We start from the raw sequence: 24,805 nt of genomic DNA, 5'->3' as shown, positions 1-24,805 counted from the left end.
GACACCAGCTGAGCTGTTGACGGAGGCGAAGTGTCCAGATGTGCAGACAGCTGTGCGGACAGACTCTGAGCCGAACATGTGGAGGATCTGCTGCTGTAGTACGGAGCTAACGAAGCTAACAGAGCTAACGGAGCTAACGGAGCCTGTCAGCAGGAAGCAGACGGACGTGAAGTGACGTCAGACATGTCGGTGGAACATCTGGACGTCAGACGTCACAGAGCAGGTTGGTCACATCTGTATGAACTGGTCATTAATAATCTGCGGTACAGTGACGTCAGGGGAGTTATGACGAGTCACGTCTTCAGATCAACGTGACCAGATGAAGGTTGTTGATCCGAACATGAGACCGAGTCCAGTCACATGTTCAGAACTCTGCGGGTCAGAACCATGATGTGGACTCAGTGTTCTTCCTCCTTTCCACTGGACACATCAGGCTTTATGTACTGTGTGAATGTGTAAACTCACCCGGGTCAGTGGACTCTGCAGCAGAACCGGCTCGGCTCGGCTCGGCTCGGCTCTGATCCAAAGGTAAGTCACCCCTGCTGTGGGAACATCTGGATCACCGACCGAAGCTCAGCCTCTGGTTTAGAGCCCAGCAAACTTAAAGGAGGACTAAATAATTTGATGGTGCGGTTCTTCTGGACTCTCTGAATGTTACTGGGCCGAATGGCTCAGATTCTGGCAGTAAACGGGTCGTGTCTCTGTGATTGTTTTCTCTTCTGTTACTAATGTTTCCAGTGTTGCCAGATCTCGCGAGAGAAACAAGCAAGCGGGCCAATGAAAACAAGCGACTTCTCTGGTCGTGGTACCAAAAAAAAAAAAAAGGGAGAGAGATTATTACAGTTTAAACAGGCATCTAAATATCAGCCTGAATCCATAAATGTATTGCATTTATTATTGTTTTCATTATTGTTTTTATATGTTGTGATCCTTTTTTGTTTTAGTTCCAGGACTTGAAAACAACATGAAATACAATAGGAAGAAGATCGAGGAAGAACAAGCCCAAAAAACCCACGACTACCAATATTTATGTCAGACCAGAATCAGATGCAGAGCAAGTAGAAACTCACAGGCTTTTATTCTGGAAATCCAAGCATCAAAAATGAGTGATAAAGAAACAGGCTGTGAAAAGAGATATCCTGACAATACTCTGCTACACTGAAATATGATATGGTATGAAAAAGGTACAACAGAAAATCTCTCAAAATGAGGAAGGGACAAGGCTATAAAACAAAACTACTCCAGCAGACTAAGCTGTAAAAATGTAACAAAAGAAAATCACTCAGAGGAAACACAAAAACTGCAAGACTGAGCTGCGAGACAGTTTGGCACAAGACAAACGGAGAGGTGAACTTATACACACACACACACACACACGAGGGGAACAGGTGGAAACAATGAGGGATCAGGGAGACATCAGACTGGACACACACGAGGAAGGGCAAGTGGCCTGAAACGAGAGGAGAGTTAGACTTTCAAAATAAAATAGGAAGTTCACGAGACAAAAACCCAAGACAAGACAAAACCTCACCGCTGTGTGACAGTTTATAAGCAACTTTACAGACAAACAAGCCTTATAGTAAGCGGACCTGCAACCGTGAATGTTTCCGGTGCATTCGTGACGTCAGTGACGTCCAACATGGCGCCTCAGGCGGTCGGACCTGCGGACGGTCTCAGGGGTCACCAGGTGGTTTTTATGGGCTGACCCACGTCTAAAAACCTGTGTAGGTCCAATGATGTTGGTGGAAAAGTGGTATGAGCTAAAGCGTAGCCTGCACCATTAATAATAATGAACATTCAGCTGCTGCGTCACATTTCATCAGACGCACGGTGCTTCTGGATCCACGCAGAGGAAACAGTGGGACCAGAACCAGAGTCCATCTCAGTGTTTCCTCTGCGTACAAACAGCAGCGAGTCCAACAAGAAGACGAGACGACACGTCTCACATCCAGACTCAACACAACAAACCTGATGATGTCACCGCAGCATCTGGTCCACGCTGATATGAAGACAGAAGCAGTTCTGATGATCCGACTGTCCTCATCAGAACTCGCTGGGTTTTAAATCTGAGCTGATGTGTTTTTGTCTCTAATGGCTCAAACGTTCTTCCTCAACATGGCGTCCTCTGAAGGTCCAGCTGAAGCTGAACAACAAACCGGGCCGGGCTCAGTCCGAGCTCACGGCACCACACTGATTGTGCGCAGGTTCACCTGGTGGAGGTGATAAGCTGTCAGTGCGTTTACATGACACTCACGAAAACCGAATTACTGGGTTAGTCTGACTATGAACGGATCTTTAAGATGCATGTATACACCTTAGTCTGACTAAAATCGGACCGGATCAGATTTCTCATATTCGAATTTCACCATGTAGATTATTCGATTGATAGTCGCATTACTCCTGCATTTATAAATTGCAAGCGGATCGGATTTTGCGTTCTGCGCAGGCGCGAGATTTTTCCCCGTGGCTGTGAGCCGGAAGTAGACGGACGGCGACGGCGTCTTTCCTCCGAAATCACCACAAGAAAGAGCGCCAGAGTGCACCTAGTGTGTGTAATTATCATGTACACCATATACGAAGTGTACAAAGATGTAGCTTCGTCTCGCTCTTTGTACGCCATCTTTCTTGAATGCCGAGGCAGCTGGTGACATCAAGAGGTCAGCCGGAGGTGCGCCGTTAACACTAGTTGAAATGGGCACAGCGATACCTAGCGTACCGGGTATGACATGCTTTCGGCCAGTAATTCGATTTTCTCACCAGCATGTATACTCGGATAATTGCAGTTGTCTGATTGAGCAGCAGAGTCGAACTATGACTGTAATCTGACTAAGATGTGCATGTAAACACAGTGAGTGTTGCCAGAACTTGAGACAGAAACAAGCAGCAGGTCTGTGGAAACAAGTTAGAAACAAATCTGGAGTTTAGTTTTTGTCTTTTAACAGGCGACCTGACTGTTGACACGAGAGGCTGTGATTGGATCAGGACAACATGGACTCAAAACAACATCAGAATATTCTCAGGTTATATCCTGATACACGGTGGTTTAAAACCTCCCAAAGTCAAGATGAGATTATTTGCATATTTATGTTTGTTTGGCCTTTATTGATGGGACAGCTCAGAGAACCGTCTCAGGCCGGGACTCGAACCCAGAGCCGCTGCAGCAGGACAAGGCCTCTGTACATGGTGCTGCTCTACCAACTGAGCTAATGGGCCCCTGAAGATGACGGTTCTGACCCGATACCTCAACATCAGTGTTGAGACGTGATTCAGGAGGAGTGTCGGTACTTTGACTTCAACTGATCGCAATCAGATGAGTTAGATCATCATGAGAGAATCAGCTCTACGAGAAATATTCTGTTATTTAACCACAACAACAACAACAAAACAAAGACGGATTTTGAAGACAGTTTTTTTATTTCCCTTTGCATGTTTCAATATAACACAAACACTGAGAAGTCTCGACACAACATAAAACATTGTTCATAGTATCACCAGGGTCTCTACACATGAACATGAGCATTGAGAACAATGTTTGTGTACACAGAGTTTACTAAAAAGAAGGTTTTTGAACAACTCACGTTAGCAGTAGCATGTTCCACTCGCCGCCGTCATGGCAGACAGAAAGTGTCGCTCCCCTTGTGCGACCTAACAGGAAGGAGAGTAATGGTGGACCTCCTACCTGTTAGGTCGCACTGTTTGCTTCATAAGTCGTCTCATGACACTTTCCACTCTGAGCAGGTCCGAAACCAAAACATGATTCATTAACTGAGACCCAACATCTCTCTCATGAGGAGCACTTGGTGACACTGCAGAGAAAAACTGCCTCTAACAGGAAGACCGACATGACTGACAGTTAAACTTACAACAGTCAGAATATGAAACAAAACGTCTTCTACATATTCTGAAGCAGTGAAACATTTTCATATCTCCAGCTGAGAGGTTTATCAGAACTGACACATGTGCACAGAACATGAACTGGGACTCACAGCTGCTTTCATCACATGTTCTACAACACCTGCAGCATTCCTCCACACAGGTACAACAGCAGAGGTGTCGCTGGTCTGAATGTTAACAGACTGTCTGTATTTCTTTATTCTCCACAGACGTCCAGCTGCTGATGGTGTGTAAAGAAGAGGATCCTCCAGAGCAGCAGAACTGGAGCTCCAGTCTGGACCAGCAGGACCCACCAGAGCTGCCACACATTAAAGAGGAAGAGGAGGATCTGTGGACCAATCAGGAGGAGGATGATGTCATCAAGTTCACATTCACTCCTGTCCCTGTGAAGAGTGAAGATGATGATGAAGAGGAACCTCAGTCCTCACAGCTTCATCACAGACCAACTGAAGAGATCAAAACAGAAGCTGGTGGAGAGGACTGTGGAGGACCAGAACCAGCCAGGACCTCAGATCCATATCGACATTTACAACCCGAAACTGATGACGGCGCTGAACCCGAGACTGATGACAGTCATGACTGGGAGGAAACCAGGGAACCTCAGTCAGGTTTAAACTCTGACCACAAGGGGGACCAACATAAAGATGATGGAACCCAAACCGAAGTAAAACCATTCAGCTGCTCAGTTTGTGGTAAAAGTTACCGTCGGAAGAAATTCTTCACAACCCACATGAGACGTCACTCAGAAGAGAAATGCTTCAGCTGCTCATTCTGTGACAAGACGTTCCAGCGGAGAGGAGGGGTTGTGAGGCACATGAAAATCCACACGGGGGAGAAACCCTTCAGTTGTTCTGTCTGTGGGAAAGGGTTTGTAATATATTCAAGGTTGACAGCTCACCTAAGAGTTCACACCGGAGAGAAACCCTTCACATGCTCGGTCTGTGAAACAAGTTTCAGCGACAGATGCAGCTTATCCAAACACACAAGAATTCATACTGGTGAGAAACCCTGCAGTTGTTCAGTTTGTGGTAAGAGGTTTGCTGAGAACGGACATCTGAAAGAACACATGAGAGTCCACACAGGAGAGAAACCCTACAGCTGCTCTGTTTGTGGGAAAAATTTTGCACAAGGCTCAGCTCTGACTCGTCACTCCAGAGTTCACACTGGAGAAAAGAATTACTCGTGCTCAGTTTGTAAAGCAACTTTCAAGCACCATGGCAATCTGTCGACACACATGAGGAAGCATACGGGTGAGAAACCCTACAGCTGCTCAGTCTGCACGAGAAGATTCGCAGATCGCGGAAATCTGAAACGACACTTGAACGTCCACACAGGGGAGAAACCGTTCAGTTGCAGCGTTTGTGGTAAAACGTTTGCTCTGAAGACAACACTGACACAACACCTGACCGTCCACACCGGGGAGAAACCGTTCATCTGTTCAGTCTGTGGTAAAGGGTTTGGAGACGGAGGGACTCTGAGACGACACCTGATTGTCCACACGGGGGAGAAACCGTTCAGTTGCAGCGTTTGTGGAAAAAGATTCACTCAGCTCGTTAACATCAAAAAACACAAGTGTGCTGGTGAGAGTGGTGGAGACAAATGAAGCTTCAGAGATGCTTGGTGAGTTGATTTCTTACAGCAGGACTGAAGAACAGGACGAGTCTTATCTCAACGCAGCTCACTGCAAACCTCTTTGTCTTCAGTTCAGGTCAAACCAAACCATCGTTTTGATTCTGTTTTTAATCGTATCTATGTCATGTGGTGGTGTTCATCGAATTAAAACTGATTCAAAGAATCTCACGGCTTCAACGTGTTTTCATTTGTTTTAAGAACATGTTACTGACAAACACTTCTGATCCTTTAATGACTGTTTTGATTCATCATTTGGGAAACAACCAGTCAGATATATAATATTTGTCATTTATTGTTCATTTGTGATTAAACTGAAGTGAAACAGTAGCCTTTTTTAGATAGAAAAGGCGGCACATTTGCTCCAAGGTAATTACGGCAATGTGCCGGCCTGTCTTTCTAAACAGCCGCTGAGATCCAGGAGACGCTGCATCTCCCTGATCTCAGCGGCTGTCTGGTAAGCAGTCAGAGTGATGTGACTGTGTGAAGCTCCACAGCTTCAGTTCAGAGGGAAGAAGAGCTCTGGACCAGGACCTGGACCAGGACCAGGACTCGACGAAGACACAAGACACTGCTGATCTTCACTCAGTGGACTTTTATTTATTACATTTATTTCTCACAGCTGTTTGGTTTCGAATCCAACAAACGTCCTGAAATTACAGCCGAACTTCAACAGCCACAAAACACTGAGAGAAACACAATGATTGTCATTCAAATGTGTTTTCTTCTCATAGAATAATCAGACAGAAATGAAGAGATGTTGTGCAGTTTCTGACTCTGTCACTACGGACAGAATTACATGTGTTAACCAACACCATCAAACTTTTAGTTTCATCATTAGAAACACATGAAACAAGTCAGAGTGTTTCAGGTGGAGTGTCGAGTACATTTGATCAGATTTTACTGTCCATTTACAACTTTGTTCACAATGATTCTTCACAATTAAAGCTGCAGACGAGTCAATGTTTTCTCTTTCTTACATTTCACTAATAGTTGTGGATTTTATTGGAACAAGAGCCAGAATTCAAAACAACACATGACAGAAAGTACAAGTCAACGCAATTTAATTCGCAATTTAATGGAAGAAGAAGTTTCAAATGGAAATGAAGAATCTTTTCAATCACTTTGAATCATTTTGTACAAAGTTGACTGATGAATTTATTCCAAGAAGCTGAAAGATTGATGTGACTGTGATCCTGTACAGACTCAACTGTTCAGCACTGACAATGTTTCTGTGACAGGAGGAGACTCTGCACACTAAACACCACACAGACTCACTGAGGAGGAACCAGACATGGGCCAGTAGACTCCAAATCCAGGATAAAGAGGTTCAGTGAATGTGGTGTTGAAGGTGTGGAGGTGGATCAGTGAGTCAGAGGAGACTCTGTAGAAGGACAGAGTGCCAGCAGGACAGTCCACATACACTGCTACTCTACCAGAGGGGGAGGAGGAGGAGGAGGGGGAGACGGGTGTTGTTTTCCTATTGTGACTGACAGAGTAACGACCATAATCATCGCACTCCAGACTCCAGGACTGATCATTCCATCCAAACTCACAGTCTTTATAGCCTCCTCTGACTTCTTTCCTTTTGATTCTTCTGTAACTCACTGATATATAAACTGTTCCGCTCCACTTGACCTCCCAGTAACAGTGACCAGTCAGACCAGTTCTACACAGCAGCTGAGGAAACAAGGTCTCAAACCTCTCTGGATGATCAGGATATGACTGATCCTTCTTCACATATGTCATCTTCCTGTTGTTGTCAGACAGTTTGATCCTTCTGTGGACTGTGTTTGTGTCGACTGTGAGCTCACAGGAATCTGATGGAGAGAAAAAGACACAACACAGCTGCAGTTATTAATGTGTCATCATCAGTGTGATGATGACATCACAGATGTGAATGAGTGATGTCACAGTGTTTGGATGAATGACAGTAAAAAGACACTCACACTTCCTCAGACCTGGTATCAACCATCGGACTCCAGCAGGCTCCACCCTGAAAGGAGGAGGGGGGTCAGAGCAGCACATCCTCTTTCAGCATGCAAACATGGACATGACATGACTCTCATACACAGAAACACAATCTGTCCATCAGCAGTGTTGTGCCTGAACACGTTCAATGAACGATCGTTCATGAACTCGTTCATATTTTGGGCGAACGTGAACTGAACGCATGTATTTCTGCCTGGCGAACGTTTTTTGTGAACGAGTTCATTCTGGCGTTTGTGAACGGCGTTCTCACAGTTGAACTTCATTCAAGACAGTGCCAGATTTCCAACAGATTTCAGGCGAAAACCAGCTAAAACAGACAGGCCTTAATATGTAGCAGAAAAACTGGCTGTTATGTATAAAAGGACGCTGGACGAGAGGTTTGTGCAACTCGCTTTACTTTCGATCAAAACAAAACTTTACTAGTTCAGACAGAAAGAGCTGCATACCAAACATGCAGTGAGGCCTTACCATACGAACACAGATCATTTCGTCTTGAACAGTCACAACACCCATAACACCAGCCACCACAGAGTCGCACCGCAGCATACGTCATCAACATGCTAAGCATTGAGGCAAAAACAAATGAAGGCAGCAGCACTACCTCTGTCTTTGCCACCACCATTAATACAGCATCTTTGTATGATTACTTAAAACAATTTAATGAGAAGGTCAGTGATGATCCAGGTGGGAAAAATCTGACCCTTTTGTGTAAACTTTGCCCAGCGCGCAAGAAGCAACTCCGTACATCAACTTTCAAGGTATGTGCGAGTAAATATAAAATCAAAAGACACGGCAGCCAAAACAGATCCTCTACCACCCAAATCACATTAACGGTGTACAGTAGCGGCTCCGCTGTCTTCATCTCCCAGCCGCAGCTGGACAACCTGGTTTTGCAGTATATTGTCGGAGAGCTGCAGTTTCATTGTTAAAACTGATAAATAGCTGTCTGTGGTTCTATATGGGCTGTGGCAATAATTTAGAAAAATATTTGCAACATTTTAGAAAAAAAACTATGAACTAGTTCATTTTTGGAACTGTGAACTTATTTCAAAATTTTGAATTATGAACTATGAACTGAACTATTTCATTTTAAAATGTGTGAACTGAACTTTGAACTAGTTCATGTAGAAAGTGAACTTTCCCAACACTGTCCATCAGGCTGCTTCTCCCTGTTCTCCCTGAGCCTCTTCACCTCTGCCACTCTCCTCACACAGTGAAGCCGTTTTTAGACAGGGCAGCAAGCCGCCAATTTGCCCGTCCTTTTGGCTGCTCGGTCCGCGGTTTTAGACAGAGGGCAGCAAATTGGGGGTCTGCTCTGGTCAGCTGATTTTCTGCCTCGGAGGGTACACTTATTTCCACCTCGCCTGCTATCTAAAAACGAGACGTCAATGTGCCGGCCTCTGCGTGAGGTGGGCGGAGATGTGGATGACCTGCATTGTTGTGACCCACAGCCGCGTAGTTTTAAAACCAGGAAACAGCTGATCACAGCAGTCAGTCCATCACTTCATCCGCGGACATTAAGATGAACAACTGGACAGCCGCTGAGATCCAGGAGATGCTAGCATCTCCTCGGTCTCTATAGATGTTTTGTTGTGTTAGCTTGATGTTGTGTCCACAAGCTAAGGACGGTCGCTACTTTCAAATTAAAAGCCCCCACTATGAACCCAGTTTTACATTCCAATGGGGTGCAGTGTAAAGCTCTTATTTTTAAGACATATTCGTTGTCAACTGCTTAAGTCCACTATTAGCTCCTTTGTTTTGCAAGTGTTGAGTTTTAAGTTGTTGTCCTCACTCCAGTCCACAAGGTGTTTGATCTCGGTCCGGTAAGCAGACTTGTCATTATTGGAGATTAGGGTCCGGTACAGCTGCATCATCTGCAAATTTTATGAAGATGGTATTGGATTCCAAAGTGGCCGTGCAGTCATAAGTGTACAAGGGGTACAGCAAGGGGCTCAGAATGCATCCTTGGGGGGAGCCAGTACTGAGGGTGAGGGGGGAGGACATATGACGACCCACACACACCACCTGCGATCTCTCTGTGAGGAAGCTGTGGATCCAACGGCACAGTGAGGGATGCAGGCTCAGGTTACACAGTTTTTGGACCAACCTGGAGAGGATTATGGCGTTAAAAGCTGATCTGTAATCAATGAACAGCAACCTAGCGTAGGATCCCCTCTTGGTGTCCAGGTGGGCCGGGATGGTGTGGAGTAGATGAGAAATGGCGTCATCCGTGAATCTATTGGGGCGGTAGGTGAATTGTCGCGGGTCTAGGGTTGCAGGCAGGGAGGAGGTGATCAAGGGCTTCACTAATCTTTCAAAACACTTCATCACCACAGATGTTAGGGCTATGGGGCAATAGTCATTCAGACAGTTGGGCTGGGGTTTCTTGGGCACAGGAACTATAACAGACTGTTTGAAGCAGTTTGGGACAATACACTGAGAGAGGAACAGATTGAATATTACTGTCAGGACAGGTGCCAGATGGTTAGCACAGGCCTTAAAGACACGGCCTGTGATCCCATCTGGATCTGCTGCCTTCCTGGGATTCACTCTCCTCAGTGTCCTCCTCACATCGTGCTCCGTCATTGTGAGAGCTGTCTCCTCTCCGTCGGTAATTATGTTGGCGCGTTGGCCAGTCGCCTCTAAGCGGGCATAGAAGTTTAATTCGTCAAGTTCGCGAGGGATTTGTCGGGGTTCATCAGAGGAGCGCGGGCTGGTTTGTAGTTCGTGATAATCCGTCTGCCAACCGGGTTACTTGTGTAGACAGCGTATTAACATTAGCTTCAAGTACTATAACCCGGTTAGCATGACAATTAGCTTGCTCCTCGAGATCATCAATGCGCGTTGCAAATGTGGCGTTTTCCTTGTGCACTCCTTCAATTACCTTTGTAAACTCTGCATGGATTTCTGTCCTTAAATCACTCGCCAGGTTGTCTATTTTTTTGTTTAGTTCACCTGCAGCTGCCGTCACAGATGAGTTGATCCTCACAATGCTCTTTTTGCTTTATGGCAGCCACGATTGCATCGGCATCTGACCCTGACCCCACTTCCACGGCCGGATCCACATCAGGCGAGTCTGAGGCTTCTGGCCGTGACTTTGGCTTTTGAGATTTAGGCATTTTGAGCAGTTTTTAATTAAAAACACGACTAATTTGAGGGATTTGGCGTTTTAAAGCCATGCTCCTCCCAGAAAAGAAGAGAAGGAGAGGAGAAATGTTAAATAAATGTTAGTTCTAGGCAGAGCTTACAAAACCACGTCCTCACACATTGCTGCTCAGCTGCGCCCCTCCGTCAGAACCTTTTAACCCTCTGGCCTTGTTCGTTTTTACTACCCTCTCAGCTTGTTCGTGGCCAAAAATGGCCACCAACAGATTGAGTCTGTAATTTTTGGGATTTTGTATGTTTTTTGATGCTTTTACTGCATAAAATGTTTAATTAATATCAGTTCTTGTCATAAGTACAAAAAATTAATTCATTTTTAATTTTTTAACCCCTCAAACGCCGATTTGTTTGCACAATGCGCTTGTTGGAAAACTACCACAAAAATGATCACTGCCTATCTTCTCAGTGCTACCGGTTTATCTTGTATTATCAATAACACAGTCTGAGATATGTAACTGATTAACACCAACATTGATTATTATGCATTGTTATATTTGTGCAGGGAAGGTAAAGTAGAAAAAACTCCCTCTCACTTTGTTCGTGGCCAAAAGTGTCCACCTCCTGTTTACATTTTCAAAATGCTATAAAACTAATATATATATTTAAAAAATTCCATTTTTTTTAACCAGTTTTTTAAATTTGCATCAGTCCTGGTCATGAAAACTAAAATTTCATTCAAAGTCAGAATTTTAACCCTTTAAATGCCTATTAGATAACATAATGCTGATGATTTGTAAGGGAGAATAGCATTAAATCAGCATGTTTTTACAAAATAATACATGCTACCTGTATTATTCTTTAACCATCATTGCAGCTTAATGTGTGTCAATAATAAGCAGTATCAATGATTTTTATGCTTCATTAGTTTTTTGTGCAGTGACAGAAAAACATAAAAACTCCCTCTCAGCTTGTTCGTGGCCAAAAGTGTCCACCTCCTGTTTACATTTCTAAAATGCTATAAAACTAATACATATATAAAAATAATTCCACTTTTTTTCCCCCGTTTTTTAAATTTGCATCAGTCCTGGTCATGAAAACTAAAATTTCATTCAAATTCTGAATTTTAACCCTTTAAATGCCTATTAGATAACATAATTCTGATGATTTATAAGGGAGAATAGCATTAAATCACCATGTTTTTGCAAAATAATACATGCTACCTGAATTATTCTTTAACTATCATTGCAGCTAAATGGTTGTCAATAATAAGCAGTATCAATGATTTTTATGCTTCATTAGCTGTTTGTGCAGTGGCAGAAAAAACATAAAAACTCCCTCTTAGTTTATGCATGGCCAAAAGTGTCCACCTCCTGTTTGCTTACAAAATGCTATATACAAACACTATATACTGAAAATATTTGCTCCTTTTTTCAAATTTGACATCAGTCCTGATCATGAAATCCAAAATTTTAATCAATTCCAGAATTAACTGGGTCGTTTTCCCATGTAAATCTCCATGCTCCAGGCATAGGAGGTTGCCACATCACAGGTGAACCAGATTTTAATGCCATACTGTGCAGGCTTGTTGGGAATATATTGTAGATGTCAGTGGTGTGCATGGGGGGATGGGCAGTGGCCTAATTGTTGGAAAATGCACACTAAAGTGCCCTCTTGGGTGCCAAAATGCTTGCTAAAGTGCCCTCTTGGGAGCCAAAATGCGCGCTGAAGCACCATCTTGGGAGCCAAAACGCGCGCTGAAGCGCCCTCTTGGGAGCCAAAAAGTGCATTAAAGTGCCCTCTTGATTGGCAAAACACAACAAACTGCCCCCTTGGCTGGTTAAAACATGATAAACTGCCCTCTTGGGTGACAAAATCAGGCACTAAAGTGCCCTCCTCTGAGCCAAAACGCGCGCTACTGTGCCCTCTTCAGTCGCAAGAACTTGCTGTATGTGCCCTTTTTTTGCCTTTCGCCCCTGCCTTTCAAAAGGTCTGTGCACGCAACTGGTCGAGGTCCACAATGACCTATGAATGCAACATGCTGCTCGTCAACACACACACATCAACCCCTGGATTAAATAAGAGGGGGAGGCAAGCAACCCACTTTTCCCACAGGGTGCGAAATGCAGCGAGTTTATCATTCCTGAAGCGTCCTGGGTGGGAGAGCCTGTCATCAAAGCAGATGTTAGCGCTGATCTGAGTGAAGCTGTAGAGGGACATCGTGGCACAAAACGTGGCCCGTCCTGTCTTGGCATCCCACATGCCATGTGTTGCTTCATGTCTTGAGCGGTAGATGCCAGCCAGAATCAGAATCCCAATGCAGACTCTCATCTCCACTTCATCCACATTCTTCCAATCCTCACACCTTCGCCTTCCATGCAGGTTTGTGTTGGTGCACAGCAGCTGAATGATCTCCTCTGTAATAAAATGGTCAAAGGCAGACCTCAGGTTGCTGATATGGGAAACTGCATACAGGGTGGGCCCTGGGGTGAAACCAGTGGATACTGGATTGTGGTGCAGGGTCTCTTCAGCAGTGGGAAACCACATTATTTTCCCATGACGAGACATCCACTCACCCGCCAGCCCCTCTGTCTCTGCCATCAGCTGATCGGCCTCCATCGCTGTGTCTGTACTGTCCTCTTCCCCTGAGGAAGAGGAATCAGGCACTGGCTGGAATTCGTCATCAGTGGTGTTGCTGTCATCCTGTGAGGAAGGTGTCCCATCATCTTCAGAAGAGGACGTGTCCTCATCTTGGGTAGAAGATTTCTCCTCCTCAACCGCAGAGGATTTCTCTCCATCTTTACTCTCTGAGCCAATCACATACTCAAGTGCTTCAGTCAGGGCATATGACCTTCTAGCCATCTTGCAGATAAAGAAGGATCTGGGAGCTGATGGGCTCACTTATAGCATTAGTACTGACTGCACCTGCAAAAACTCCAGGACAGATTTATAAACAGTGTCAGACTTTGTTTTTGTTTCCCCAGAAGCCAGAGGTCAAGATGACCTGTGATCCTTTTTTTGGGAGAGCAGCTATTTGAGAATGTAAAGGCTATTGTGTAGTTGTGTGTGGCATTTTTTTATTAAAAGATCAAAGTTACAGGTGTTTTCAACCTGTGCATCACAGCCAGGTTTGCCTTGGAAACTCAAAGCTCAATAACCTGTACCAAGAGTAATTCACCAAAACTTGTATGGTATGATACACTGTAATTTATGTCACTTTATCTTGCTAATACTAAAGGATCACACCTATGTCAAAATTGTGTCATTCATTTGCTCCATTGGAGTGCAGGAAGCCATCATACGCCCCTAGTGGAAACTAAGAATATTAACTGAAATTGCTCCCTTGCCCAAAAATGGACAAATGACACAATCTGGTAAAAAACATTAAAAACTAAAATTTTCAAGTGTTGAGTTTAGAATGAAAGCCATTTTACCTAAATTATATGATTTTATACTGTAAATCACAAGGAATTAAAAAATGTGGTTTTAATGGGTTTCAATTGGCCAAAAGTGTCCACGATAGAGCCATAAGGTACAATTGTAGATACACAGTATAATATTGACATATTTAAAGAGCAGGTTTTGAAAATTGAAAGATCAGCCAAAAATCCAGACCCTTGGGAAATATCATTCCATATGCTTTAACACAGCTAAAATGATCAACAAAAAGGAAGTGAGGTGGACACAAATGGCCAGAATAGAGTCCAGAGGGTTAAGTTCAAAGTCAAGCACTATGGCAGAAACACTGATTCTCCAGTTCAGAGAAAGAGTTTCTATGACATTAGGTTAATCATAACCATAACACAGCAGTGACATGGTGGAAATAAGATTTAATGTTACTGTTTTGATAATCCACTGCCGTCAGTGTGAAGTGTGAAGTAGTTTGGATGAGCGGTTCATCAAGCAGCAAAACCAGAGGCCAAGAAATCAGACAGGCACATTTTGGACAGGCACTAAACTAGTCTGAAGAAAGAGGTGTAACTTTAGTGTTTGTGCCAAGACTCTCCTGGTCGCTGATCTTCATCTCATCCTCTAATCTTCCTCTCTTCACTAGTAACTATTGGCTTCAAGCTATGCTGCCTTTTTTCTCCTAAACTGAACTGAACAACTGGAGGTGGAGTAAATGAAGCCAACCTCCCGACACTAAACCATCTACAATCCTCATACCTGAGAGTGTCCAGTCTCCAGCCTGGATCCTCCAGTCGAGCAGACAGCTGCTTCACTCCTGAGTCGCCTGGATGATTGTAGCTCAGGTCCAGCTCTCTCAGATGGGAGGGGTTGGAGTCCAGAGCTGAGGCCAGAGAAGTACAGCCTTCCTCTGTGATCAGACAACCTGACAGCCTGCAGACACACAAAACAACACACATCACAGATCATCTGAGGGTCCTGATGATTCAGTGCAGATCTGTGTTCAAGGGTTTAACATTTATTATAGTCATCATCTTAGTTTTCACTAATTTACTGATTGGCCCTAAACAGCTGATGGAAAATCCATTAGTTCTGCAAATATTTAGTCATGAACCAAAATGTTGTACAGATAAAATGATGACCTGATGATGGCATCAGATGAAATGTCAGAGGATCACCAAAGTAATTACAGTTCATCCTGAGGGGAGCATGGATGTCATACCAATCCAATGGTTGTTGGGATATGCAAGTCAGGACTGAAGTGCAGAATAGACTGACTGACCCACATTTCAAATATATATATAGATTTGTGGTGTCATTGGTTTTGTATTGTCACTTTGATGAGTGAGGGATCTGTTAGTTGACAGATTGAAAACACTTTTAGAACATCACACTCCTGCCCATACATATGTCATCTCACCTCTGTTGTGGCTCTGTTACTACCTCTGTTGGAGGATCAGATGTGGAATGAAACCGTCCCCCCATTCCACCTTTGAAACTTTCACACCTACAGTGAGGTGGCATATTGACACAAGATTCCTGCTTTGAAGAGGCAGATGATGTCTCTCTCTCAACCCAACCAGTTGAGAGAGATGGCGGACCACCACTAAGTCTGGTTCTGCTCGAGGTTTCTGCCTGTTTTTTTCACGCCACTGTGTCAAGTGCTTGCTCATGGGGGAAATGTTGGGTCTCTTAAATCAAATAAATTATTTTAGCAGTATGATACAAGACCTGCCCCAATTGTACAGTTACATGACATAATGAAATAAAATAATGAATCCTGACCTGAGAGTTTCAAGGACACAGTGTGGACTCTTCAGTTCAGCAGAAAGTCGCTTCACTCCTGAATCCTGCAGGTTGTTGCTACTCAGGTCCAGCTCTCTCAGACTAGAGGACTGGGAGCTGAGAACTGAGGACAGAGCTTCACAGCTTCTCTCTGAGAGGTTGCAGCCACTCAGTCTGAACAGGAAATAATAAATACGAACATGGTAAAATGTTGAGTTTTAGGGAGATAGTATCAGTCAGTGCGTTTACATGCACAGCTTAGTCAGATTACAGCCATAGTTCGACTATGCTGCTCAATCGGACAACTGCAATTATCCGAGTATACATGCCAGTGAGAAAATCGAATTACTGGCCGAAAGCATGTCATACCCCGGTACGCTAGGTGGCGCTGTACCCATTTCAACTAGTGTTAACGGCGCACCTCTGGCTGACCTCTTTACGTCACCAGCTGCCTCGGCATTCAAGAAAGATGGCGTACGAAGAGCGAGACGAAGCTACATCTTTGTACACTTCGTATATGGTGTACATGATAATTACACAAACTAGGTGCACTCTGGCGCTCTTTCTTGCGATGATTTCGGAGGAAAGCCGCCGCCGCCGGTCTACTTCCGGCTCACGGCCCCGGGGAAAAATCTCGCGCCTGCGCAGAACGCAAAATCCAATCTGATCCGCTGGAAACGTATACATGCAGGAGTAATGCGACTTTCAATCGAATAATCTACGTGGTGTAATTCGACTATGAGAAATCCGATCCGGTCCGATTTTAGTCAGACAAAGGTGTATACATGCATCTTAAAAATCCGTTCATAGTCAGACTAACGCAGTAATTCGGTTTTCTTGAGTGTCATGTAAACGCACTGAGTGTTTCAAACACTCCAAACTGTTTTCAGTGTCATTTCCACATCTCCTTATATTGTCTTGAAAACACACATTTCAAAGAGATACTTTGTTAAATAACTACTGTGTTTACCAAAAACATATATATTTGTCAAATACATTATAAATGAGATCAAATAAACACAGTTTTCACAGAGAGACAGAGCAGTCAGGTCACTCAGTGTGTCCTGAAGCTGTGAGTTTTGTGTATGTCACATTAACTATGCTGGAATGTGGTTCAGTGCCTCTTAGTGTCTAAATACTGGCACATGATCTCTGTAAGTCTCACAGGTGTTTCTGCTGTGAATCAGTGAAATGAGGAACTCAATCAGGATGTCTGTCTAAGTGTGACGCTGTCCATCGCACTGAAATGGATCAGAGATCGACTGATAGACAGATGGAACATGTCACTTCACAGGGTTTCTTGGCCTGCTGCTTTCATGGTTGTAAATAAAAAATTGGGCCTAATTTCCATTTCTCCCACCATTGTAGGAGTCCACAGGAAGGACCCATCAAGCATTGGATAAAAAAAAGCTCCCCAGGTGGCTGAAACGTGTACTGCATATAGAAATCTTAAATTAAAGACTATGAAAGAAAGTCTGCTAATTAATTTGGCAACCCAAATGAAATCCTCTGACCCAGCAAAATAATCTGCATTTCAAAAACTCATATCAGAGTAGCTATTTAAAGTGTGTAGATGTCTGAGAACTGAGGACAGAGCTTCACAGCTTCTCTCTGAAAGGTTACAGCCACTCAATCAGTGCATTTACATGACACTCAAGAAAACCGAATTACTGGGTCGGTCCATGATCGGATTTTTAAGATGCATGTATACACCTTAGTCTGAGTAAAATCTCACTGGATCTGATTTTTCATAGATTAAAACACGTAGATTATTCGGTTGATAGTCGCATTAATCCTGCATGTATACGATCCATCTGATCGGATCGAATTTTGCGTTCTGAACAGGCTCGAGACTTTTTTCCTGGGGCCATGAGCCGGAAGTAGAAGGACGATGTCGGCGGTGGCTTTCCTCCAAACTAACCGCAAGCAAGAGCGCCACTGTGCATCTTGTTTGTGTAATTATCACGTACACCATTTACGAAATGTACAAAGATGTAGCTTCTCCTCGCTCTTCGCACAGCATCTTTGTCAAATGCCGAGGCAACTTGTGGCATAAGGAGGTCAGCCAGAGTTGGCTGTATTACCACTGGTTGAAATGTACAGCGCCACCTAGCATACCGAGTATGACATGCTTCTGCCAGTAATTTGATTTTCACACCGGCATGTATACTTGGATAATTGCAGTTGTCTGATGGAGTAGCATGGGCGAACTATGGCTGTAATCCGTCTTAGCTGTGCATGTAAACGCACTGACTCTGGATACAGAATAATGAGCAGAAAAAGACAATAATTTGTCTATTTGGGTCGATACAAGCACAATTACTGCATCCTGAAGAAACTTCTCCACACTTACAGAACTTTCTTGGAGACTTTGACCACTGGCAGCAGCCTCAAAAGAGCCTCCTCTGAAGCAGAGTATTTCTTCAGATCAAACACATCCAGATCTTTTTCTGATGTCAGCAAGATGAAGACCAAAGCTGACCACTGAGCAGGAGACAAGTGATCTGTGGAGAGACGTCCTGAACTTAGGTACTGTTGGATCTGGTCCACTAGAGAACGATCGTTCAGTTCATTCAGACAGTGGAACAGATTGATGCTTCTCTCTGCAGACAGAGTCTCTTCAAACTTATTCTTGATGTACTTGACTGCTTCCTGATTTGTCTGTGAGCTATTTCCTGTCTGTGTCTGCAGACCTCGGAGGAGAGTTTGATTGGTCTGCAGTGAAAGACCCAGGAGGAAGCGGAGGAACAAGTCCAGGTGTCCATTTGGACTCCGTAAGGCCTGGTCCACAGCACTCTGGAGGTACTGTGTCAATGCAACTTTGTTTTTTGTTGCTACAGACTCGTGGGAGTTGATGAGATGTGTTGGTGTAGGGTTAGGTTTGTCTCTGAATAGTTTAGACCACCAGGATGTTGACTTTTTTTCTTCTAGGTAGAGACGTTTCTCTGCAGATTGATGGTCTGCTGTTTTTTCTTCTGGCAGCAGATTGACCCCGGAGTTGATGAACGTCAGATGAACATGAAGAGCAGCCAGAAACTCCTGAACACTCAGATGGATGAAGCAGAACACCTTGTTCTGGTACAGTCCACTCTCCTCTTTAAAGATCTGTGTGAACACTCCTGAGTACACTGAAGCATCTCTGATATCGATGCCACACTCTGTCAGGTCTGAATCATAGAAGATCAGGTTTCCTTTCTGCAGCTGATCAAAAGCCAGTTTTCCCAGAGACTCAATCATCTTCCTGCTCTCTGGAGTCCAGTGTGAATCTGTCTTAGCTTCTCCATCATACTTGACATTCTTCACTTTGGACTGAACCACCAGGAAGTGGATGTACATCTCAGTCAGGGTCTTGGGCAGTTCTCCTCCCTCTCTGGTCTTCAACACATCCTCCAGAACTGTAGCAGTGATCCAGCAGAAGACTGGGATGTGGCACATGATGTGGAGGCTTCGTGATGTCTTGATGTGGGAGATGATTCTGCTGGCCTGCTCCTCACTTCTGAACCTCTTCCTGAAGTACTCCTCCTTCTGTGGGTCAGTGAACCCTCTGACCTCTGTCACCATGTCAACACACTCAGGAGGAATCTGATTGGCTGCTGCAGGTCGTGTGGTTATCCAGAGGCGAGCAGAGGGAAGCAAGTTTCCCTTGATGAGGTTTGTCAGCAGCACATCCACTGAGGTGGACACTGTAACATCTCTCAGGATCTCAGTCTTGTTGAAGTCCAGAGGAGGTCGACACTCATCCAGACCATCAAAGATGAACACAACCTGGAGCTCTTCAAAACTGCAGATTTCTTTGGTCTCAGTGAAGGAGTAATGAACAAGTTCCACGAAGCTGAACTTTTTCCCTTTCAGCAGATTCAGCTCTCTGAAAGTGAATGGAAATGTGAACTGTATGTCCTGGTTGGCTTTGTCTTCAGCCCAGTCCAGCGTGAACTTCTGTGTTAAGACTGTTTTCCCGATGCCAGCCACTCCCTGTGTCATCACTGTTCTGATTGGTTCATCTCTTTCAGTTGAGGGTTTAAAGATGTCTTCTTGTCTGATTGTTGTTTCTGGTCTGTGTGGTTTCCTGGATGCCATTTCAATCTGTCTGACCTCATGTTCATCATTGACCGATGCAGTCCCTCCCTCTGTGATGTAGAGCTCTGTGTAGATCTGATTCAGGAGGGTTGTTTTTCCTGCTTTAGCGATCCCCTCAAATACACACTGGAACTTCTTCTGAAGGTTAGATTTAAGTTTACGCTGACAAACTGCAGAATTACTTCCTGAATGAACACACAACAAAGATCATCAGAGTTGGCAGTCCGTGCCCGGATGAGCCAGTTTTGTATTTATATTTGTTTTATCTGAACAAACTTCTGACAGCAGAGAAGGCTGCTGCCTCTGATTCTACACACACTCTTCACGGTATCTGTAGCATTCATTATGAAAGAATATCAGATAATAATAATAATAATAATAATAATAATAATTAAAATAATAATGATATTAATAACAATAATAACAATAAAAAATTGATTTGTCAGGCGCTTTGCAAGACACCCAAAGCGCCTGACATAGTTCCAGGTTCCGGATAATTTATAACAAGCTTGATTCTTAAAGGTTGGGATGCTGATAAATGTAAATAAAAACAGTATTTAATCATTTGTAAACAAACTGTGTTTTGTTGATCCTGTCCCGACTACAAACACGTTGCTGGCATCGAATAGAGAATAAGCTAGGACTTACAAAAAGCATTGACTTGAACTCCATGGAGCTGGGCAATACATCCAAAAATATTATCAGCATTAAGATGTAAAGGATGTCACCATTCCCCAAATCCAAACTTCAATTTTCCATTCAAACATTTTATTAGCATTCACAGCTATGATATTGTCAGACTTAGAGTTTTATGCCCTGATAGCTGTTTCTTTTAATACTTTTATGGTCTCTGGGTCTCCCTTCACACAAAGCCTTGACAACCCTGCTTAGTTTGACTTCATTCCTGGATGTCAATGACATCATCATGTTATTCAATCCAAGAGACATTCAACAGTTGAGCAAAAGTATCCTGTTATTATTCATTCTGTCTGACATGAATTCAAACATCACCAAATAGACAGCTAAGTGAGAAAACAGGAACTGATTCCCCCAAAAGACTGTAACTCTGAACTCTCTGAACCAAATCACAGATTTATCACATTCTTTGTGAAGTCTCTTGATAACTAAGACAATAGCTAATGTCAAATTTTTCACCTCCATCAAACTACGCTTGGTCCTTCAGGGCTTCCATACAAACCAGAGACAACAGCAGCTTTACCTTCAGTCTGAGAGGAGGACGCTCCTCTGTTCTCTGGAGCTCCTCCAGCACCTTCAACATCCACTGACACTGACAGAGAAAGAGACACCATGTGATATTGTTTCAGTTTGACTTCATATTTGTTTTTTTAAATGTGCCATGTTACATACTGTAAGTTATGTAGTTTATTCTCGGAGAGATGATAAGTTAGAGTGTGATCTTCACCAATTCATCTTCATTTTTAGATACAATTATTCTCATAGTTTGAAGCACTTTGTGTTACTTTGAGACAGACACTACTAATAATTCTGTTCCCAATACATACATTAACTTTATGCAACCTGTGAACATGGTGTTTACTGAAGAGATTGTTACAGTAGTTTCACAAACTGTATCTGAATCCAATTTTGTATTTCAAACTAAACATATAATCGTAAGATGTTGTAGTAAACTATTCAGAGCCTCTATATCGATGTGATTATCTGCTGAACTTGGCCTGCGGCCTCGTGCCTACAACCAAATCACACCAGTGCTGAATTCAATGAGCTTCTCTACTGAGACTCTGCTCCGTCACAAGTATTGTGTCACCAGTTTCCACCGGCTGTCTTTTCTCAGGAAATACAGAGATATAAAACTGACTGACCTTCTGATTCTGAGCTGCTGGCTGACAGGTTCTGCAGCAGGTCCATCCTGGGTATCTCCCTCAGAACCTCCTTGGTCACCTTCACAGCTCCATGAAGTTCATAGGTTTTCACCATCAGATCCACTGTTTCCAACCTGTCTGCATTCTCCAGGTCGGCAGGTGCGATGGATTTGTAGTCGTAGTTTTTCATGAAGTCACGATCCTCCAGATACCATTTGAACTCCTTAAATTCTTTGATTTTTAATTTTTTCAGAATTTTCAAGAGGTCCAGTTTCTTCAGTGTGGCTCCCTGCTAATAAAAGGCAGCGTTATCAACCTGACAGAAAACTGTGACAGGAACATATCAGAGCATCAGCAGGAGTTCTGATTGGTCGACACAGCAGTAGAGTCTGGCCAGTTAGAGCTCCTGCTGCTGCTGCGTGGGCCGGACCAGAAAGTAACTGAAGTGATGCTCTGCTTACATGTCCTTCTGTCTCCAGATGTGAACAGCTGACAGTCTGTTCCATTTTCCTTCAGCTTCTGTTCCACCAGCTGTTACTTCTTGAAATGAAGCTGTCGTCTCAGGACAGCAAACACCACTGAACAAGAAAGATGAAAACATGAAACCACAACTTTAACATCAACGCAAGTAAAAGTGAAGAAAACTATCAACATCATAACTTTTTATTTTCAGATTCAAACAAAACTTCACCAACACTTGCTGCACTTCTCCCGACACATGAAATGAGACCAGTACGCCTCACAAGGTCAATCTGTGTCATGACTGTAGATTCATGTTCTTTGTGTTATGCTCTGTTATCATGGTTCTGTGTCTTGTGTTGTATTTTTTGATTTCCATGCCCTCTTGTGTCTCTGGTCCTTTAAGTGTCTTATGTTGTTTTCTTCTGTCTCCCTCTGTCTGTAGTTTGTTTCCCTCCATGTTTCTCCTCTGTGCTCCTTCCCCTGCTCATTACAACACCTGACCTCCTCCCTCCTCTCTCTCCTCACCTGTTCCTCGTCTTGTCATCAGCGTCTGTGTATTTAGTCTGTGTCTCCCCCGCACTCCTTGTCCGATCTTTGTATGTCTCTGTCTGCGTCTGCCTCGTTCCTCTGCCTCGTTCCTGTCCCTGTTCTCCCAGTTGCCTTTGGTATGTGTTTTTGGATTTTTGCATTTTGCATTCTGTTTTGAACTTTGGTTTGGATTTGTACTTTGCCATTTTTCTTTGCACTTTGTTGTTTCGCTGTTTAGTTGCTACTTTGTCTTTTGTCTCTGTTTTGTTTTCTTTTGGTTTTTGTATTCAACTTTAAAGCTCGCTTTTTGTTTCCCCATATTGCCTCCCACATGTTACTGCGTTTGGGTTCAACTCCTAAATCTCTTAGTTTCCCACCTTTTTACCCGACCTGACAATCTTCAAGTACAAGTTCAAAGTTCAAGTTCCTTTATTAGTACCCGGAGGTAGATTTTGTTTGCAGAGTCATTACCCATATATGAGTAATGACTCTACCTCTATCTACCTCTGGGTAATCTGACCGTCCCCACATACAAAAACAACTCGTAAATCCTTCTTGCATACATACGCCAGCATTTGGAATGACATTCATCATCACATCATAACTTTACCATCGACCACATATTTCAAAAATAAGTACAAACTACGTCTTCAACACTTGCACTCATTGTTCATGTATTGTTTGCACTCTCTGTACTGTTTGTTTCCATGTGTCTCTATCTGTCTAGCCCATGCTAATGTCCTGTAAATCTGTTTATGTCTCAATGTGACATGACATGGTTTATGTTCCATGTTCTGCAGAACAGGAACCTGCAGGAAACCAGTTTCTAAACTGAGTCAGGCCCGCTTACGTGTAACTTCATGTTACTTTTAACTTTCTGTATAATAAATGGATAAAAAAACAAAAGCATCCAATGTTCCACGGAGGAGGGTCACAGTGTTGTGTTACTGTACAACAACATGACAACAGTCTTTATACTGTACGTACCATCACAGTTAAACCTATTCAGAGACACAACAAACCTACAGTGACTGTGACAATAAAACAGCAGCTCAGGTTTTATACAGGTGAATATGTGACATGATGACCTCATGAAGACACAAGTATTTAGATGTTGCTGTTTAAATCCATCACACCAGAGTCTAAATGATGCTGTCACATATTTATATGACAGCTGTGTGGAAAGTTTGGATGGAAAGAATCAGTTTTCATGACAAAGAACTTTTGTGGAGTTCAAACGAAACGACAACCTGTTCTCAGTTAGTGTTTGAGTGATAGTTTCAGGAAGTGTTTCAACAAAGAGAGAGAGGCTGGGAGAGTTTCATGTTCTTTGCCCTCCACATCTGATGACAAGACAACAAACAGGTCGATTGATTATTGATCACATTTCAGTGGACAGAGACAGAAAGAGGCGACACTTCCTGTTGGAGGAGTGTTCACAGCTCTGACAGCTCATTTAGTGACACACTTACATTTTGATTCTTTCATTACAAATGAAAAGCTTTCATCTGCTCACCGTCCTCTGAATGCTGCTTCCTGCTGTCTCCACATCAACTACTGACGACCAACTACCTCCACCTCTGCTCTTCCTCCACCGTTCTCCTCTCAACATGGAGGATGATGTTTGTTAACAAGTCAGACATTTTAAATGTGTTACATTACCTTCAGCTGGAGGTTCACACGGACACGACTGTCTGAACCACAACCATCACAGTGAATGAGACTTTGGACCGGTGCCGCTGAAGAGGCTGTTAGAGTTAGACATTAACCACATCGTATGAATCATATCAGTGAAATCTGATGACGTGTGTGTTTAATGAGAGTGTGAAGGTCAAATACATGTTCAGTTGTTGTTACTTTGGTTCAACAAAGCAGCTTTAGTGACTTTTACAGAGCAACATCACTTTAACTGACTGTTAGTTTCTATGAGGTCACTACACAACAACTCACAAGTTGTCATGAAGAAACATTCAGGTAACAACTTGTGTTATAAAATCCTTCAGCTGTGCTGCAGATACTTTGTGAGTTTTTAACTAGAACCTCGTCAAACACACAGTAAAGTTACATGTTAGTGTTTGTGACTGTGATTC

General features: G+C 43.4%; 2 protein-coding genes across 2 annotated transcripts; one reads left to right on the top strand and one right to left on the bottom strand.

Annotated features, from left to right (window-relative positions):
• The first annotated feature begins 23 nt into the window (after positions 1–23).
• LOC115576648 (gastrula zinc finger protein XlCGF57.1-like) lies at positions 24–5,689 on the top strand. The gene is made up of 2 exons (XM_030409215.1): positions 24–223; positions 4,104–5,689. Exons 1-2 carry the CDS (start codon positions 184–186, stop codon positions 5,495–5,497), a joined length of 1,434 nt encoding a protein of 477 aa, XP_030265075.1. The 5' UTR covers positions 24–183; the 3' UTR covers positions 5,498–5,689.
• Positions 5,690–18,122: 12,433 nt separating this feature from the next.
• Positions 18,123–24,400, bottom strand: LOC115576628 (protein NLRC3-like). The gene is made up of 4 exons (XM_030409190.1): positions 24,232–24,400; positions 22,187–22,303; positions 21,726–22,014; positions 18,123–20,054 (listed from the first exon to the last, which is right to left on the bottom strand). Exons 2-4 carry the CDS (start codon positions 22,229–22,231, stop codon positions 18,157–18,159), a joined length of 2,232 nt encoding a protein of 743 aa, XP_030265050.1. The 5' UTR covers positions 22,232–22,303; positions 24,232–24,400; the 3' UTR covers positions 18,123–18,156.
• Between the last annotated feature and the right edge of the window lie 405 nt (positions 24,401–24,805).

This window comes from Sparus aurata, chromosome 24, assembly GCF_900880675.1.
Source record: "Sparus aurata chromosome 24, fSpaAur1.1, whole genome shotgun sequence".
NCBI lineage: Eukaryota > Metazoa > Chordata > Actinopteri > Spariformes > Sparidae > Sparus > Sparus aurata.
Note: the sequence above shows the minus strand (reverse complement) of the source record. Positions and strands in the feature narration are given on the sequence as shown.